This window comes from Electrona antarctica (assembly GCF_951216825.1).
Source record: "Electrona antarctica genome assembly, chromosome: 3".
Lineage (NCBI taxonomy): Eukaryota > Metazoa > Chordata > Actinopteri > Myctophiformes > Myctophidae > Electrona > Electrona antarctica.
In genome coordinates this window covers 63578481-63597254 of record NC_136808.1, presented here as the reverse complement: position 1 = coordinate 63597254, position 18774 = coordinate 63578481, and the positions used below count along the sequence as shown (strand labels likewise).

General features: G+C 51.0%; 1 protein-coding gene across 1 annotated transcript in view; it reads left to right on the top strand.

Moving 5' to 3' along the window:
- LOC306919888 (kinesin-like protein KIF26B) overlaps nucleotides 1–18774 on the top strand; it is a gene marked incomplete at both ends in the record, with an annotated part of 74313 nt that overhangs the window by 15329 nt on the left and 40210 nt on the right. Inside the window, 4 exons of the mRNA XM_079496436.1 lie at nucleotides 1313–1603; nucleotides 5639–5922; nucleotides 9359–10097; nucleotides 11072–12006. Coding sequence (XP_079352562.1) covers nucleotides 1313–1603; nucleotides 5639–5922; nucleotides 9359–10097; nucleotides 11072–12006 — 2249 coding nt within the window. The remainder of the gene's footprint in view (nucleotides 1–1312; nucleotides 1604–5638; nucleotides 5923–9358; nucleotides 10098–11071; nucleotides 12007–18774) is intronic.

The window sequence follows — 18774 nt, the reverse complement described above, 5'->3', positions numbered from 1 at the left end:
GCAGGGAATCGTAGCTTCAAATGGACATATTGGTTGTTCAGTTTGACCCACCAGTTTAGGAGATATGGCTTATAGAGTAATGTCTTGCAGAGAAACAGCGAGTTGAGAAAACAGGCTTGAAAGGTTCACTTCTGTGGTCTCTAACATTACACCTAGCTACATGTTTAAGCATTTATTTCATATTTACATGTCTTCTGTGGTCTCTAACATTACACCTAGCTACATGTTTAAGCATTTATTTCATATTTACATGTCTTCTGTGGTCTCTAACATTACACCTAGCTACATGTTTAAGCATTTATTTCATATTTACATGTCGATTTCAGCTATGATATTTATTTCAGACATGCTATTAACTCATTCTGGATAAAATATACATTTATTCAGTTCTTCTCCGCTGGTGAAAAGCAGGAGGTTGCACAATGGCTAGCCTGGAGCTCACTTTTATATTTTTATAACACCTAAACTGGCTCCTTTCCAGGCGAAGGAGCAGCGACTCTACTCCGAGTCTCTCTCGTGTGACTGAACTTCTCACCCTATCTCTAAGGGAGATGCCTGCAGCCACCCGTCAAAGAAAACTCATTACGGCCGCTTGCATTCGCAACCTTATTCTTTCGTTCATGACCCACACGTCCATGTTTTGTTTTATTTTTATAGTGAGGGTTTTATATTAGGGCTGTCAAAATAACTGAATTAACCGAGTTAGTACATATAGTTAAAGAATCACACCCGTGTGAACTGAGTGGTGTAATGAAATCATGTCTGACGTAATTAAATCACACCCGGGTGAACAGGGTGAACATAGCAACCATGCAAATTTTTTCTGCACTAACAAAGCCAGTTGTAGGAGTGGTTTACACCACTCAAAATAAAAATCACACCCGTGTGAACTGAGTGGTGTAATATAGCCTGTCTGACGTAATTAAATCATGTCTGACGTAATGAAATCACACCCGGGTGAACAGGGTGAACATAGCAACCATGCTCATTTTTTCTGCACTAACAAAGCCAGTTGTAGGAGTGGTTTACACCACTCAAAATAAAAATCACACCCGTGTGAACTGAGTGGTGTAATATAGCCTGTCTGACGTAATGAAATCATGTCTGACGTAATGAAATCACACCCGGGTGAACCGGGTGAACATAGCAACCATGCTCATTTTTTCTGCACTAACAAAGCCAGTTGTAGGAGTGGTTTACACCACTCAAAAAAAATTGTATATTAGTTATCATTTAGCGCAATTATTTGTATGACAATCATCATCATCATCATCATGGTCACATGATGGTGACCCTCTTTGTGATCCTGCAGACAGATTGGCAGGAGACAGTGGTCGGTCGTCCACAGAGTCGCTGCTGTCCAGGACCTCTCCTGTGGGACTGAGTCCACAGCCTCCAGATCCATCTCCGTCCCTGTCCAGGACCTCTCCTGTGGGACTGAGTCCACAGCCTCCAGATCCATCTCCGTCCCTGTCCAGGACCTCTCCTGTGGGACTGAGTCCACAGCCTCCAGATCCATCTCTGTCGGCCAGCCTGGGCTCGGCGGAGACGCTCTGTGATGACGAGGTCCCACAGATTCCCCTGGACACTCACAAGGACGTCGGTGAGAATGCATTGCACACTCAAACCCTCACCCTAACCCTATAACCTCCTACGGGGCAGCACACCTAAACCTAACCTCCCATGGGGCAGCACACCTAAACCTAACCTCCCACAGGGGGAAGCACACCTAAACCTAACCTCCCACGGGGCAGCACACCTAAACCTAACCTCCCACAGGGGGCAGCACACCTAAACCTAACCTCCCACAGGGGGCAGCACACCTAAACCTAACCTCCCACGGGGCAGCACACCTAAACCTAACCTCCCACAGGGGGCAGCACACCTAAACCTAACCTCCCACGGGGCAGCACACCTAAACCTAACCTCCCACAGGGGGCAGCACACCTAAACCTAACCTCCCACAGGGGGCAGCACACCTAAACCTAACCTCCCACAGGGGGCAGCACACCTAAACCTAACCTCCCACAGGGGGCAGCACACCTAAATCTAACCTCCCACCACAGGGGGCAGCACACCTAAACCTAACCTCCCACGGGGCAGCACACCTAAACCTAACCTCCCCTGGGGCAGCACACCTAAACCTAACCTCCCACAGGGGGCAGCACACCTAAATCTAACCTCCCACCACAGGGGGCAGCACACCTAAACCTAACCTCCCACGGGGCAGCACACCTAAACCTAACCTCCCCTGGGGCAGCACACCTAAACCTAACCTCCCACAGGGGGCAGCACACCTAAATCTAACCTCCCACCACAGGGGGCAGCACACCTAAACCTAACCTCCCACGGGGCAGCACACCTAAACCTAACCTCCCACAGGGGGCAGCACACCTAAACCTAACCTCCCACAGGGGGCAGCACACCTAAACCTAACCTCCCACAGGGGGCAGCACACCTAAACCTAACCTCCCACAGGGGGCAGCACACCTAAACCTAACCTCCCACAGGGGGCAGCACACCTAAACCTAACCTCCCATGGGGCAGCACACCTAAACCTAACCTCCCACAGGGGGCAGCACACCTAAACCTAACCTCCCACGGGGCAGCACACCTAAATCTAACCTCCCACCACAGGGAGCAGCACACCTAAACCTAACCTCCCACAGGGGGCAGCACACCTAAACCTAACCTCCCACGGGGCAGCACACCTAAACCTAACCTCCCCTGGGGCAGCACACCTAAACCTAACCTCCCACGGGGCAGCACACCTAAACCTAACCTTAACCCATGTCTAACCAATGACTAGTCTAAACTAAGTATGCACCCTAAACCTAACTAACTAAACCTAAATTGGCTCTATGTTTCATGTTGCACTGCCAATAACTGAGGGGAAATGGTATTTCATGTTCTTCATGTATGAAAGTTATTCTGATTCATTAGACTAGCTGTGTTAGTTTAGCTGACATCAACCAGTTTACAATAGCAGGCTAGCGAGAGAGCCTTCTGTCTCACCAGAATAACTTCTGGACATTAAAGCTGACCAACAAGGCATTTTCAGGTTCAGGTTCAGGTTCAGGTTTATTTGTCATATGTATAAATACAAGTATAAATACAATGAAAATCATTTTGCTCAGAGCATTCTCAATCTTATAACACAGGACATAGACAAACATCTATAGTGCAAAGAAAAATACAAAAACACAGACAAAGTGCAAGTGGGTGACAAAACAGTGCAATACAGTTCAAGGTCAGCTGTTCAGCAGCCTGACTGCCTGGGGGAAGAAACTGTTACTGAGACGGGTGGTGCGAGATTTGATGCTCTGGTAGCGTTTTTTGGAAGGGAGTTGTTTGAACAGGGTATTTGCGGGATGGCTGGTGTCTTTGATGATGTTGTGGGCTTTTTTCATACAACGAGTGTTGTAGATGTTGTGGAGACTGGGTAGTTCTGTGTTACCGATGATTTTAGCTGCTGTTTTAACGGTCCTCTGCAACCTGTTGCGGTCCTGAGCGGTCGTGTTACCGTACCACACTGTGATACAGCCAGTTAAGACACTTTCAATTATACAGCGATAAAAGTTCACTAGTCCTTTTGTACTTAGGCCAAACTTTTTAAGGCGCCTCAGAAAGTACAGTCGCTGCTGCGCCTTCTTGAGGATGTACTCGGTGTTGAGTGACCATGTGAATGTGTCTGTGATGTGTATGCCCAGGAATTTAAAGTTATCAACTATGTCGACAGATGACCCTTTGATGGAAATGGGGGTGTGGATACCTTTGGACTTCCTGAAGTCTACAATGATTTCTTTGGTCTTATTGGTGTTAAGTGAGAGGTTGTTGTTATCGCACCATAGAGTTAGATCTTCTATCTCCCTCCTATAGGCCCTCTCATCACCGTCGGTTATTAAACCGATCACTGTGGTATCATCCGCAAATTTAATTACGCTGTTATTCCCACATCTGGCGACACAATCAAACGTAAACAAACTGTACAACAGAGGACTGAGGCAGCAGCCTTGGGGCGCACCGGTTCTGGTGAGAACTGTGGATGAGCATCTCTCTCCTATGCGTACACACTGGGGCCTGCCTGTCAGAAAATCAAATAGCCAATTACAGATGGAGCTGCCCACACCAAGGCCACTGAGTTTCAACACTAATTTAGATGGTACAATAGTGTTGAATGCGGAACTGTAATCTATGAACAGTAGTCTGACATAAGAGTTTTTCTTTTCAAGGTGTACCAGGGCAGTGTGTAAAGCAAGAGAGATCGCGTCGTCCACAGATCTATTTGAACAGTAAGCAAACTGTAATGGATCAATGTTAGCAGGGATGATGCTCTTGATATAAAAAATAACCAATTTCTCCAGGCATTTCATGAGAACAGAAGTCAAAGCAACAGGTCGATAATCGTTGAGACAGGTAACAGGTTTTTTCTTGGCAATGGGCACAATTATTGTTTTTTTAAAACATAATGGCACCACACACAATGACAGGGACAGGTTAAATATGTCTGTATAGACCCATGACAGCTGGTTATAGCATGTCTTAAGGACACGAGAGGCTATTCCATCTGGTCCTGCGGCTTTATGAGCATTAACTTTTTTAAATGCTTTACTCACAGTCCTCTGCGTCACCTGTAGGTCCACCACCTCAGGTGAGCTCTGCGCCGTTGTAACTGGGTCCGTGTTGTGAGCCTCGAAGCGGGCAAAAAAGTTATTCAGCTCGTCCGGTAAAGACGCGGAGGTGTCCGTGATTGTACCTGACTTGGGTTTATAGCCCGTAACTGCCTGCAGTCCGCTCCACATTCACCGCGAGTCACAGCCGCTGTAGTTGTATTCCAGTTTGTCCCTGTACTGTCCCTTTGCAGCTTTGATAGCTTTTCTCAGATCGTACCTGGATCGTTTGTAGCGTTCCACGTCCCCGGATTTGAAGGCGATGGTGCGCTCCCTCAGTTTAATGCGTATATCGTTGTTAATCCATGGCTTCTGGTTGGGATAGGAGCGAACGGACCAGCACTGTACCGATCTCACTGTGGGCTGCTCACACTTCACTTTCTGCTTAAAGGCAGGGAGTAGAAGCACGGCCAGGTGGTCGGATTTCCCAAAGTGAGGGCGCGGTAGCGCTCTGTAGGCAGCCTTGATAGTGGAGTAACAATGATCGAGAGTCTTATTCCCTCTAGTTGGGCATTTGACATGTTGGTAATACTTTGGTAGCACAGTTTTCATATTACAGTGGTTAAAGTCCCCCGCCACAATTGATATGGCCTCCGGGTGCATGGTCTCCTGTTTGCTAATAACGCCATACAGCTCATCCAACGCCTCGGCTGCCTTGACTTCTGGCGGAATGTAAACAGCCGTTAGCAATAAACAGGGGAACTCCCTGGGGAGATAGAATGGTCTGCACCTTAATGTGAGATGTTCTAGCACTGGCGAGCAGTACTGTGAGGTAATAACCTAAATTTTGATTTGGTATCCAGGAAACCAAGCTCATATCCTACCGTAGTTGATTTGGTATCCAGGAAACCAAGTTCATGTCCTACCGTAGCTGAAAGTTGTTACTCATTATTGTAAGTTTGAAACGGTCTCTAGCTCTCGGACGATGCGAACATGCGTTAAGTTAGTTTCTTCTCTCCTCCTCCCAGGCGCAGTGGAGCCCGCAGCCCCAGCGGAGCCTCTCTCTGTGGGGGAGGATGAGCCGGTGCTCGGCCTGGAGGACCAGGATCCCTCGGCTCGTCCACTCAGCATCATGAGCTTCAACAGTGACGGCTGCTCTGTCGCTGCCCTGACCTCAGGGTCGCTGACCTCAGGGTCGCGACCCGTCAGCCTCGTCAGCAGTGTCGGAGAAGATGGAACCTTGGAGCATTATGGGATGTCTGTCGTCACGGCAACGTCTTCCGCTGTTACAGACGTAGTGGCCAGAGCAGAGGTCAGTTTCTTTCTTTTTTTTATAATTATATTTTATTGACAAATGAGATTTCATAGACATGGTGAGTTTTACAGCAAGTGTCAATGTTCTTTTTTCCCACAATACAACACGAATACACAAAAGTTACTCATAAGCGCGTGTTGCGAAAAGTACTGGTAAGTACTGGTAAGTATACACAACAAAACAACAAACCGAAAACAGGAAAGAAAGAAGTAATAAGACAATATATATATAAAAAGACAACAAAAGATATTCTGTAAAAATACAGAAAAGAAAAAACAACCTAATATCGCACATGAAAAAGACTAATGTACAAAAACAAAAGAAAAGAAAAGAGAAATCAAAAACAGTGTGTAGTTCAGTTACCATACAGTGTAGGTCCTCCTAGCCTGCCGGGCTACCACACCCCAGACCACCCCCAGACCACCCCCCAGACCACCCCCCAGACCACCGATACACAAAAATGTATCGGTTGAGCCCCTGATTGTAAATTTGATTTGTTCCAATTTCAGAAATAGCATGACATCTTGTAGCCAAGATGTGGTTGGCGGTGGTTTGCTACCTTTCCAGTTCAATAAGATTTGGCCACGGCGATGAGAGAGCAGAATGCGATCACACTAGCTTGTTTAGAGGTTATGCGTAGGTCAGAGGCAGGCGTTCCGAAGATGGCTATCTGGGGAGACGGTGTTACGTTGATCTGTAGTGCCGCAGAAATTGTAACAAAGAAATGTTCCCAGAAATGCGAGAGCCTGGGGCATGTCCAAAACATGTGGGACAGTGTCCCTGGTGACTGGCCCGGTGTAGTACTTTGAACTGGATTAGGGAGAGTCTAGCACAAGAAGACGAGGAGTTAATGGCATTGAGTGCCTTCTCCCAATATTGCTCTGAAAGAGGTCAGTTTCACAACGTCTTCCGCTGTTACCGACGTAGTGGCCAGGGCAGAGGTCAGAGGTCAGTGTCACTGACCCACTGGCCAGGGCAGAGGTCAGTGTCACTGACTGTTATCACCCCCAGTATGTGATAATCACCTTAGAAATACCCCCAGGATGTGATAATCAACATACTGGGAAATCCGGAAGTGAAATATATGGGAGTGTTTGCTTTTTGTGTCAATGACGAAGGCACGCCGTGTCTGGAGGCCTTGAGCCACGTGAGGCACCGCCCAGCGAGTCTCTGGTGGCCTTGAGCCACGTGAGGCACCGCCCAGCGAGTCTCTGGTGGCCTTGAGCCACGTGAGGCCCCGCCCAGCGAGTCTCTGGAGGCCTTGAGCCACGTGAGGCCCCGCCCAGTGAGTCGCAACGCTCGGCACGGCGACTCGCTCGGCTAGCGCCTCGCACGGCGGTGCCTCACGTGGCTCAAGGCCACCAGACCCGACTCAGCGCCGTCCGAGTTACGTCCCGATAGGCAGAGAATAGTAAATATTAGTAGCCCCTAGTTTCCATGCGCCGACAATAGAGTTGGAAATGACACGTCCTGCAGGGGGAGTCCTCGGCCAGGCTATGTCTGCACCACCACCCTGCATGCTGCAGTCCGGGTGAACACAGCCAAACACCACAAGGTCCAGTATGCCCATATTAGCCATATTCCAACGTCGTTGATTTCGTATATTGAATACAGTGATAACGGACGAATCTGCTGCACTGACCTGTTTTAAAGTTACCATAATGCAAACAACAGGGCCTGCCCAAAAGCAGACATATTGATACAATCATTTAATTTATAGTGTAAAAAAATGTGTTTACTGTGGCTCAGGAGGTAGAGCTGGGTAGAGGTGGGTCGGCAGGTTGAATCCCGGCTCCTCCTCCTGTCCACATGTCCAAGTGTCCTTGGGCAAGACACTGAACCCCACACTGCCTCCAATGAGTCGGTCGGTGTGAGCTCGCCACCATTGGTGTGTGAATGTGGGAAGTGAGGACGGTGGCGTCGACTGTTCACCCCTTCACCTCCCAATGTATGAATGAATGGACCTTCACCTCCCAATGTATGAATGAATGGACCTTCACCTCCCAATGTATGAATGAATGAACCTTCACCTCCCAATGGATGAATGAATGGACCTTCACCTCCCAATGTATGAATGAATGGACCTTCACCTCCCAATTAATGAATGAATGGACCTTCACCTCCCAATGTATGAATGAATGGACCTTCACCTCCCAATGTATGAATGAATGAATGAACCTTCACCTCCCAATGTATGAATGAATGAATGAACCTTCACCTCCCAATGTATGAATGAATGAACCTTCACCTCCCAATGTATGAATGAATGGACCTTCACCTCCCAATGTATGAATGAATGAACCTTCACCTCCCAATGGATGAATGAATGGACCTTCACCTCCCAATGTATGAATGAATGGACCTTCACCTCCCAATGTATGAATGAATGGACCTTCACCTCCCAATGTATGAATGAATGAACCTTCACCTCCCAATGTATGAATGAATGAACCTTCACCTCCCAATGTATGAATGAATGGACCTTCACCTCCCAATTAATGAATGAATGGACCTTCACCTCCCAATGTATGAATGAATGAACCTTCACCTCCCAATGTATGAATGAATGAACCTTCACCTCCCAATGAATGAATGAATGGACCTTCACCTCCCAATGTATGAATGAATGGACCTTCACCTCCCAATGTATGAATGAATGAATGAACCTTCACCTCCCAATGTATGAATGAATGAATGAACCTTCACCTCCCAATGTATGAATGAATTAACCTTCACCTCCCAACGTATGAATGAATTAACCTTCACCTCCCAATGAATGAATGAATGAACCTTCACCTCCCAATGTATGAATGAATTAACCTTCACCTCCCAACGTATGAATTAATTAACCTTCACCTCCCAATGTATGAATGAATGGACCTTCACCTCCCAATGAATGAATGAATGAACCTTCACCTCCCAATGTATGAATGAATGAACCTTCACCTCCCAACGTATGAATGAATGAACCTTCACCTCCCAATGAATGAATGAATGAACCTTCACCTCCCAATGTATGAATGAATTAACCTTCACCTCCCAACGCATGAATGAATTAACCTTCACCTCCCAATGAATGAATGAATGAACCTTCACCTCCCAATGTATGAATGAATTAACCTTCACCTCCCAATGTATGAATGAATGAACCTTCACCTCCCAATGTATGAATGGATGAACCTTCACCTCCCAATGTATGAATGAATGAACCTTCACCTCCCAATGTATGAATGAATGAACCTTCACCTCCCAATGTATGAATGAATGGACCTTCACCTCCCAATGTATGAATGAATGAACCTTCACCTCCCAATGTATGAATGAATGAACCTTCACCTCCCAATGAATGAATGAATGAACCTTCACCTCCCAATGTATGAATGAATGAACCGTTGTAAAGCGCATTAATGTTCATTGCCATGCCGTGCTGCAGGTGGCGATGGCCAGGCTCCGGGTGGACGGCGAGGCGATGGCCAGGCTCCGGGTGGACGGCGAGGCGATGGCCACAGTGATGCCCAGCTGTGGTTCCTCCATCTCCTCCTGGCTCAGTGATCTGAGCGTAGGCAGTGACGCGGACCAGTCTCTCCACAGCTTCAGCCAGTCAAACCAGAGCCAACATGGAGAGGCCCTGGCTGACCCTGACCCCGGCCACACGGGAGAGGTCCCCGGGGGGGGTTGTGGCAGCGCAGGAGCCCAGAGAACAGGGGGTCTGGAAGGGGGAGAAGTGTTGCTCTCCGACAGCGGGAGTGAGAAGGGCACTCCGACCAAAGACAGGCTGGAGAAACTGCCACCATCCATGGTTAAAACCAACATCCAGGTTCTGGGGCCGTCTGGTAACCTTTCACCTTTCAAGACCACCATCAGCGTTCACCCATGCGTGGCTATGAGGCCGCTGGCCATTTCCTCGCCAACAAAGTCCAGTCTGATCAAAGTCCCATCCAATCCCAACGCTCTGATCAAAGTCCCAGCCAATCCCAACGCTCTGATCAAAGTCCCAGCCAATCCCAACGCTCTGATCAAAGTCCCAGCCAATCCCAACGCCAACCAAACCCCATATTTAGCTTCACTCTCCAGTGAGATGAGCTTTGAGGACCCCTGGCTGAGGCGGGGCGTTGAGGAGGGGAGGTCCAACGAGGAGAAGGCTGGAGATCAACGGAAATCCTGCAAGGATGGTGAGAGAAATTCTGCTGTGTTTATCATTACAGAATTGGTCATTATTTTAGATTGAATTATTGAACAGTTTATGTCTCGTCATAATCATATTCTATATACGTATAAGTAAGCCTTGCCGAGCCCTGAGGCCCATAGGGGCAGGAGCCTATCTCCTGTTTCTGTAGCCATGAGGCCCATAGGGGCAGGTGCCTATCTCCTGTTTCTGTAGCCATGAGGCCGATAGGACAGGAGCCTATCTCCTGTTTCTGTAGCCATGAGGCCCATAGGGGCAGGAGCCTATCTCCTGTTTCTGTAGCCATGAGGCCCTTAGGGGCAGGAGCATATCTCCTGTTTCTGTAGCCATGAGGCCCATACGGGCAGGAGCCTATCTCCTGTTTCTGTAGCCATGAGGCCCACAGGACAGGAGCCTGTCTCCTGTTTCTGTAGCCATGAAGCCCATAGGGCAGGGGCCTATCTCCTGTTTCTGTAGCCATGAGGCCCATAGGGGCAGGAGCCTATCTCCTGTTTCTGTAGCCATGAGGCCCATAGGGACAGGAGCCTATCTCCTGTTTCTGTAGCCATGAGGCCCATAGGGACAGGAGCCTATCTCCTGTTTCTGTAGCCATGAGGCCCATAGGGACAGGGGCCTATCTCCTGTTTCTGTATCCATGAGGCCCATAGGGCGTGAGGCAGGTGGACAGGGCGCCAGTATGTCGCAGGGACTGAGTGCCAAGCAGGGAGGCATTGGGTCACATATTTACTCTTTGGCATGACCTGGCCAGGGATCGAACCCTGACCTCCCAATCTCAGGGCGGACTATCTAACTGTATAATAGTATGATGAATTGAAACGGCAGATACAAAATCTGAATTCATTAACTTTGTTTACAATTTTATATTATATACATTGTGTGCGTGCGTGCGTGCGTGTGTGTGTACATACAAGACAAGACTGATACAGTAACATATGACATTTTTCTTTTCCACTTTTCCAGTCCAAGGTTGGGACCACCACGGGAGCTCCAGGTCAGGTGGCGAAATGGTCTCTTCTCCAGATTGTTGTAAAAGACTAGATGGCTGTGAGACGACCGCTGTGGTTGCCCACAGAGACGGCCTGAGAGGCGCGTACATCGCCGACGTCCACCGCACAGCCAGCCTGCCTCGCTGGCATCGACTCCACCGCCACGACGGCTCAGACAACGCAGAGTACCGCAGTCTGGGCCTCGCCGAGTCCACTCCCTGCTCCCCCCGCCACGCCACACTGGACAGACGAGGGTCCGCTGGAAGGCAGCAGGGCATCTTCTCCCACAGGAGAGGAGGAATCCCTCCACTTCCTCCCGTACGGAAGTCCAGTCTGGACCAAAGGAACCGGGCCACCGGCCCCCCGCTGAGCCCACTGCACCAGCCCAACCACGGGCTCTCGTTCGGCCTGGCGGCTGAGGACGGTGTCCCCAGACCACGAGGCTCCTTCAGCGCAGAGAGCAGTCGGCTCTTCAGTGCCAAGCTGGAGCAGCTGGCGAACAGAACCAACTCGCTGGGCAGAGCCCACCACGGCTCCCACAGCTCCCAACACTATGACTGCTTCTCCCTGGAGCGGGGAGCGAGTCTGAGAGGAGGAGGAGGAGGAGGAGGAGGAGCTAGGGGGGGCGACAGCACCTTGCCTCGTACGGGTCGCAGCCTCACTAGAGGCGGCTCTCTGTCCTCCTCCAGAACCGCCATGACCTCCGGTGCTGGTCCTGGCAGCGCGCCACAGTCGCCAATTAAAACCAGCAGCCAATCAAAGATCTCGGCGGTGAGTAAACTACTGATGGCCAGCGGCCCTAAGGGGAGGAGTCTGTCCGCCTCCAGCACCAATAAGACTCTCAGCTTCTCCACCAAGTCCCTCCCTCAGGCCGTGAACCGCAGCTCCAGCCTTCCTCCCAATGGAAAGGTAACGTCTCCTTGTTTTATCCATTTCACAGACTCTGCTCACCAGTGTTGACCTGCAGTCACAGATGGTTTCAAAGTTCAGTTCAATTTAAGACCAAATTAATTATTTGATCCACAAAATATACACGAGCAGTTTCATCAGCTTGCCCGTGTGGCTGACATTATTGTGCTGACGATGCGTCACAAAGCAATGCATTGTTCAGGTTTCAGTACTGAGCACGTATAGGTTATTGTGTTCTCTCTCCCTCCCCCATCCCTCCCCCACCCCTCCCCCACCCCTATCTCTCTATCTCTCTCTCCCTCACTGATGGAGTCTCTCTATCTCTCTCTCCCTCACTGATGGAGTCTCTCTATCTCTCTCTCCCTCATTGATGGAGTCTCTCTATCTCTCTCTCCCTCACTGATGGAGTCTCTCTATCTCTCTCTCCATCATTGATGGAGTCTCTCTATCTCTCCCTCACTGATGGAGTCTCTCTATCTCTCTCTCCCTCACTGATGGAGTCTCTCTATCTCTCTCTCCCTCATTGATGGAGTCTTTCTATCTCTCTCTCCCTCATTGATGGAGTCTCTCTATCTCTCTCGCCCTCACTGATGGAGTCTCTCTATCTCTCTCTCCCTCACTGATGGAGTCTCTCTATCTCTCTCTCCCTCACTGATGGAGTCTCTCTCTCTCTCCCTCACTGATGGAGTCTCTCTATCTCTCTCTCCCTCATTGATGGAGTCTCTCTATCTCTCTCGCCCTCACTGATGGAGTCTCTCTATCTAGGAGAGAGACATACTCAGCCCACCACAGGGAGAGAGACATACTCAGCCCCACCACAGGGGGAGGAGAGAGACATAATCAGCCCACCACAGGGGGAGGAGAGAGACATACTCAGCCCACCACAGGGAGAGAGACATAATCAGCCCACCACAGGGGGAGGAGAGAGACATAATCAGCCCACCACAGGGGGAGGAGAGAGACATAATCAGCCCCACCACAGGGGGAGGAGAGAGACATACTCAGCCCACCACAGGGGGAGGAGAGAGACATACTCAGCCCACCACAGGGAGAGAGACATAATCAGCCCACCACAGGGGGAGGAGAGAGACATAATCAGCCCCACCACAGGGGGAGGAGAGAGACATAATCAGCCCACCACAGGGGGAGGAGAGAGACATACTCAGCCCCACCACAGGGGGAGGAGAGAGACATAATCAGCCCACCACAGGGGGAGGAGAGAGACATAATCAGCCCACCACAGGGGGAGGAGAGAGACATAATCAGCCCACCACAGGGGGAGGAGAGAGACATACTCAGCCCACCACAGGGAGAGAGACATAATCAGCCCACCACAGGGGGAGGAGAGAGACATAATCAGCCCACCACAGGGGGAGGAGAGAGACATAATCAGCCCACCACAGGGGGAGGAGAGAGACATAATCAGCCCACCACAGGGGGAGGAGAGAGACATAATCAGCCCACCACAGGGAGAGAGACATAATCAGCCCACCACAGGGAGAGAGACATAATCAGCCCACCACAGGGGGAGGAGAGAGACATACTCAGCCCACCACAGGGAGAGAGACATAATCAGCCCACCACAGGGAGAGGAGAGAGACATAATCAGCCCACCACAGGGGGAGGAGAGAGACATACTCAGCCCCACCACAGGGGGAGGAGAGAGACATACTCAGCCCCACCACAGGGGGAGGAGAGAGACATAATCAGCCCACCACAGGGGGAGGAGAGAGACATAATCAGCCCACCACAGGGGGAGGAGAGAGACATAATCAGCCCACCACAGGGAGAGAGACATAATCAGCCCACCACAGGGAGAGAGACATAATCAGCCCACCACAGGGGGAGGAGAGAGACATAATCAGCCCACCACAGGGGGAGGAGAGAGACATACTCAGCCCACCACAGGGGGAGGAGAGAGACATAATCAGCCCACCACAGGGGGAGGAGAGAGACATAATCAGCCCCACCACAGGGGGAGGAGAGAGACATAATCAGCCCACCACAGGGAGAGAGACATACTCAGCCCACCACAGGGGGAGGAGAGAGACATAATCAGCCCCACCACAGGGGGAGGAGAGAGACATAATCAGCCCACCACAGGGGGAGTAGAGAGACATAATCAGCCCCACCACAGGGGGAGGAGAGAGACATAATCAGCCCACCACAGGGAGAGAGACATAATCAGCCCACCACAGGGGGAGGAGAGAGACATAATCAGCCCACCACAGGGGGAGGAGAGAGACATAATCAGCCCCACCACAGGGGGAGGAGAGAGACATAATCAGCCCACCACAGGGGGAGGAGAGAGACATACTCAGCCCACCACAGGGAGAGAGACATAATCAGCCCACCACAGGGGGAGGAGAGAGACATAATCAGCCCACCACAGGGGGAGGAGAGAGACATAATCAGCCCCACCACAGGGGGAGGAGAGAGACATAATCAGCCCACCACAGGGGGAGGAGAGAGACATAATCAGCCCACCACAGGGGGAGTAGAGAGACATAATCAGCCCCACCACAGGGGGAGGAGAGAGACATAATCAGCCCACCACAGGGAGAGAGACATACTCAGCCCACCACAGGGGGAGGAGAGAGACATAATCAGCCCCACCACAGGGGGAGGAGAGAGACATAATCAGCCCACCACAGGGGGAGGAGAGAGACATAATCAGCCCCACCACAGGGGGAGGAGAGAGACATAATCAGCCCACCACAGGGGGAGGAGAGAGACATACTCAGCCCCACCACAGGGGGAGGAGAGAGACATAATCAGCCCACCACAGGGGGAGGAGAGAGACATAATCAGCCCACCACAGGGGGAGGAGAGAGACATAATCAGCCCACCACAGGGGGAGGAGAGAGACATAATCAGCCCACCACAGGGGGAGGAGAGAGACATACTCAGCCCACCACAGGGAGAGAGACATAATCAGCCCACCACAGGGGGAGGAGAGAGACATAATCAGCCCACCACAGGGGGAGGAGAGAGACATAATCAGCCCACCACAGGGGGAGGAGAGAGACATAATCAGCCCACCACAGGGGGAGGAGAGAGACATAATCAGCCCACCACAGGGAGAGAGACATAATCAGCCCACCACAGGGAGAGAGACATAATCAGCCCACCACAGGGGGAGGAGAGAGACATACTCAGCCCACCACAGGGAGAGAGACATAATCAGCCCACCACAGGGGGAGGAGAGAGACATACTCAGCCCACCACAGGGAGAGAGACATAATCAGCCCACCACAGGGAGAGGAGAGAGACATAATCAGCCCACCACAGGGGGAGGAGAGAGACATACTCAGCCCCACCACAGGGGGAGGAGAGAGACATACTCAGCCCCACCACAGGGGGAGGAGAGAGACATAATCAGCCCACCACAGGGGGAGGAGAGAGACATAATCAGCCCACCACAGGGGGAGGAGAGAGACATAATCAGCCCACCACAGGGAGAGAGACATAATCAGCCCACCACAGGGAGAGAGACATAATCAGCCCACCACAGGGGGAGGAGAGAGACATAATCAGCCCACCACAGGGGGAGGAGAGAGACATACTCAGCCCACCACAGGGGGAGGAGAGAGACATAATCAGCCCCACCACAGGGGGAGGAGAGAGACATAATCAGCCCACCACAGGGAGAGAGACATACTCAGCCCACCACAGGGGGAGGAGAGAGACATAATCAGCCCCACCACAGGGGGAGGAGAGAGACATAATCAGCCCACCACAGGGGGAGTAGAGAGACATAATCAGCCCCACCACAGGGGGAGGAGAGAGACATAATCAGCCCACCACAGGGAGAGAGACATAATCAGCCCACCACAGGGGGAGGAGAGAGACATAATCAGCCCACCACAGGGGGAGGAGAGAGACATAATCAGCCCCACCACAGGGGGAGGAGAGAGACATAATCAGCCCACCACAGGGGGAGGAGAGAGACATACTCAGCCCACCACAGGGAGAGAGACATAATCAGCCCACCACAGGGGGAGGAGAGAGACATAATCAGCCCACCACAGGGGGAGGAGAGAGACATAATCAGCCCCACCACAGGGGGAGGAGAGAGACATAATCAGCCCACCACAGGGGGAGGAGAGAGACATAATCAGCCCACCACAGGGGGAGTAGAGAGACATAATCAGCCCCACCACAGGGGGAGGAGAGAGACATAATCAGCCCACCACAGGGAGAGAGACATACTCAGCCCACCACAGGGGGAGGAGAGAGACATAATCAGCCCCACCACAGGGGGAGGAGAGAGACATAATCAGCCCACCACAGGGGGAGTAGAGAGACATAATCAGCCCCACCACAGGGGGAGGAGAGAGACATAATCAGCCCACCACAGGGAGAGAGACATAATCAGCCCACCACAGGGGGAGGAGAGAGACATAATCAGCCCACCACAGGGGGAGGAGAGAGACATAATCAGCCCCACCACAGGGGGAGGAGAGAGACATAATCAGCCCACCACAGGGGGAGGAGAGAGACATACTCAGCCCACCACAGGGAGAGAGACATAATCAGCCCACCACAGGGGGAGGAGAGAGACATAATCAGCCCACCACAGGGGGAGGAGAGAGACATAATCAGCCCCACCACAGGGGGAGGAGAGAGACATAATCAGCCCACCACAGGGGGAGGAGAGAGACATAATCAGCCCACCACAGGGGGAGGAGAGAGACATAATCAGCCCCACCACAGGGGGAGGAGAGAGACATAATCAGCCCACCACAGGGGGAGGAGAGAGACATAATCAGCCCACCACACACCAGCCTTCATCCATTCATTTTTATGCATTCATCAATCACTCCATAAACCTTCAAATTATGTTGACAGCCTCCACTCCAGCATGCATGCACACTGCTTCGGGGGGTTAAATAAATTCAAACAAAAACTTATTCCAATCATTGATGGTGTCATTCAACTAAGTAGGCCCACGGGACACATTTATTATTTAATTATTTAATGTGTTTAGGTTCAGTCAGGAACACTCGTGTGACGTCAAAGTAGATGTAACTATTTATAGCAACAAATGGAATACAATTATGCTAAGCAGTATGCTAAGGGACGGCTGTGAGATCTCCCGTGGGTATACCAGAGCAGGCCATAATTATTATTATTATTATTATTATTATTATTACTTGCACAAGCAGAGCGTGCAAGTCATGTTTTCAGTCAGGTGCTACGATGCGCGTGTTTGGGGCCAGCATATGACGTCATAACATGTGCTGGCCCCAAACACGCGCATTCGAATTCGAAGTTCGAACCCTGTGGGCTCCCCCAGAGTTAGTGTCGAAGTGTCCTTGAGCAAGACACGTACTGAACCCCAAAATGCTCCTGATGTGCAGGTTGGTGCCTTGCATGGTTTCCGCCGCCATCGGTGTGTGAATGTGTGTGTGTGAATGGGTGAATGTAAATTAATGCACAATCTATGTAAAGAGCCTTGGATAATTAAAGGCGCTATATATAAATGCACCATTTACCATTTAGGAGAGAGCTGTATTTAAACAGACCGCCTTGTTGATGCAATGAGCTGTGATTGGTGCGTATAGGAAAGTGTGGCTGATTGAAAGAAACCGGCAGACTGACAGCTGAGCTTTTGCAGGTGGAACTTCAGGGGAAATGATTTTAAGGATAAGAAGCAGACATCTTACATCAAATGACTTTAAGGATAAGAAGCAGACATCTTACATCAAATGACTTTAAGGATAAGAAGCAGACATCAAATGACTGGACACAAAAGGGTCAGGATAATATGCAGGGCATTCTGCAGCCATGCTGGGGCCAGATGTAGCCTGGTAGAACCACTCCCCCTGCTGGACATCAAGGGGCCAGATGTAGCCTGGTAGAACCACTCCCCCTGCTGGACATCAATGGGCCAGATGCAGCCTGGTAGAACCACTCCCCCTGCTGGACATCAAGGGGCCAGATGTAGCCTGGTAGAACCACTCCCCCTGCTGGACATCAAGGGGCCATATGCAGCCTGGTAGAACCACTCCCCCTGCTGGACATCAAGGGACCAGATGTAGCCTGGTAGAACCACTCCCCCTGCTGGACAACAAGGGGCCAGATGCAGCCTGGTAGAACCACTCCCCCTGCTGGACAACAAGGGGCCAGATGTAGCCTGGTAGAACCACTCCCCCTGCTGGACAACAAGGGGCCAGATGTAGCCTGGTAGAACCACTCCCCCTGCTGGACATCAAGGGGCCAGATGCAGCCTGGTAGAACCACTCCCCCTGCTGGACATCAAGGGGCCAGATGCAGCCTGGTAGAACCACTCCCCCTGCTGGACAACATTTGCATTCTGCCAGCTGAGTGAGTCTGGGATCTCTCAAGCAGAGACGATGTTACTCCGGAGCGATATGCGGCCGTATGGGGCCGCTAGAGGCGGGTTCAAGGCGAGACTTATGACATATTGAAGCTGTGCCACAGCGCAACGTCAACACAACCTAACAGGACTATACAACTCGAAATTATTATGGAGATATCAGATTTTTCATCGTTTCTGCCTGAGAGATCCCAGATGCAGGCAGGAGGAGGGAACATGTGAGTTCTGCAGCCATGCTGGGGGCGTCAAGGGGCCAGATGTGTATGAAAGGAGTTCTGTTGGGGACGTCAAGGGGCCAGATGTGTATGAAGGGAGTTCTGTTGGGGACGTCAAGGGGCCAGATGTGTATGAAGGGAGTTCTGTTGGGGGCGTCAAGGGGCCATATGTGTATGAAGGGAGTTCTGTTGGGGACGTCAAGGGGCCAG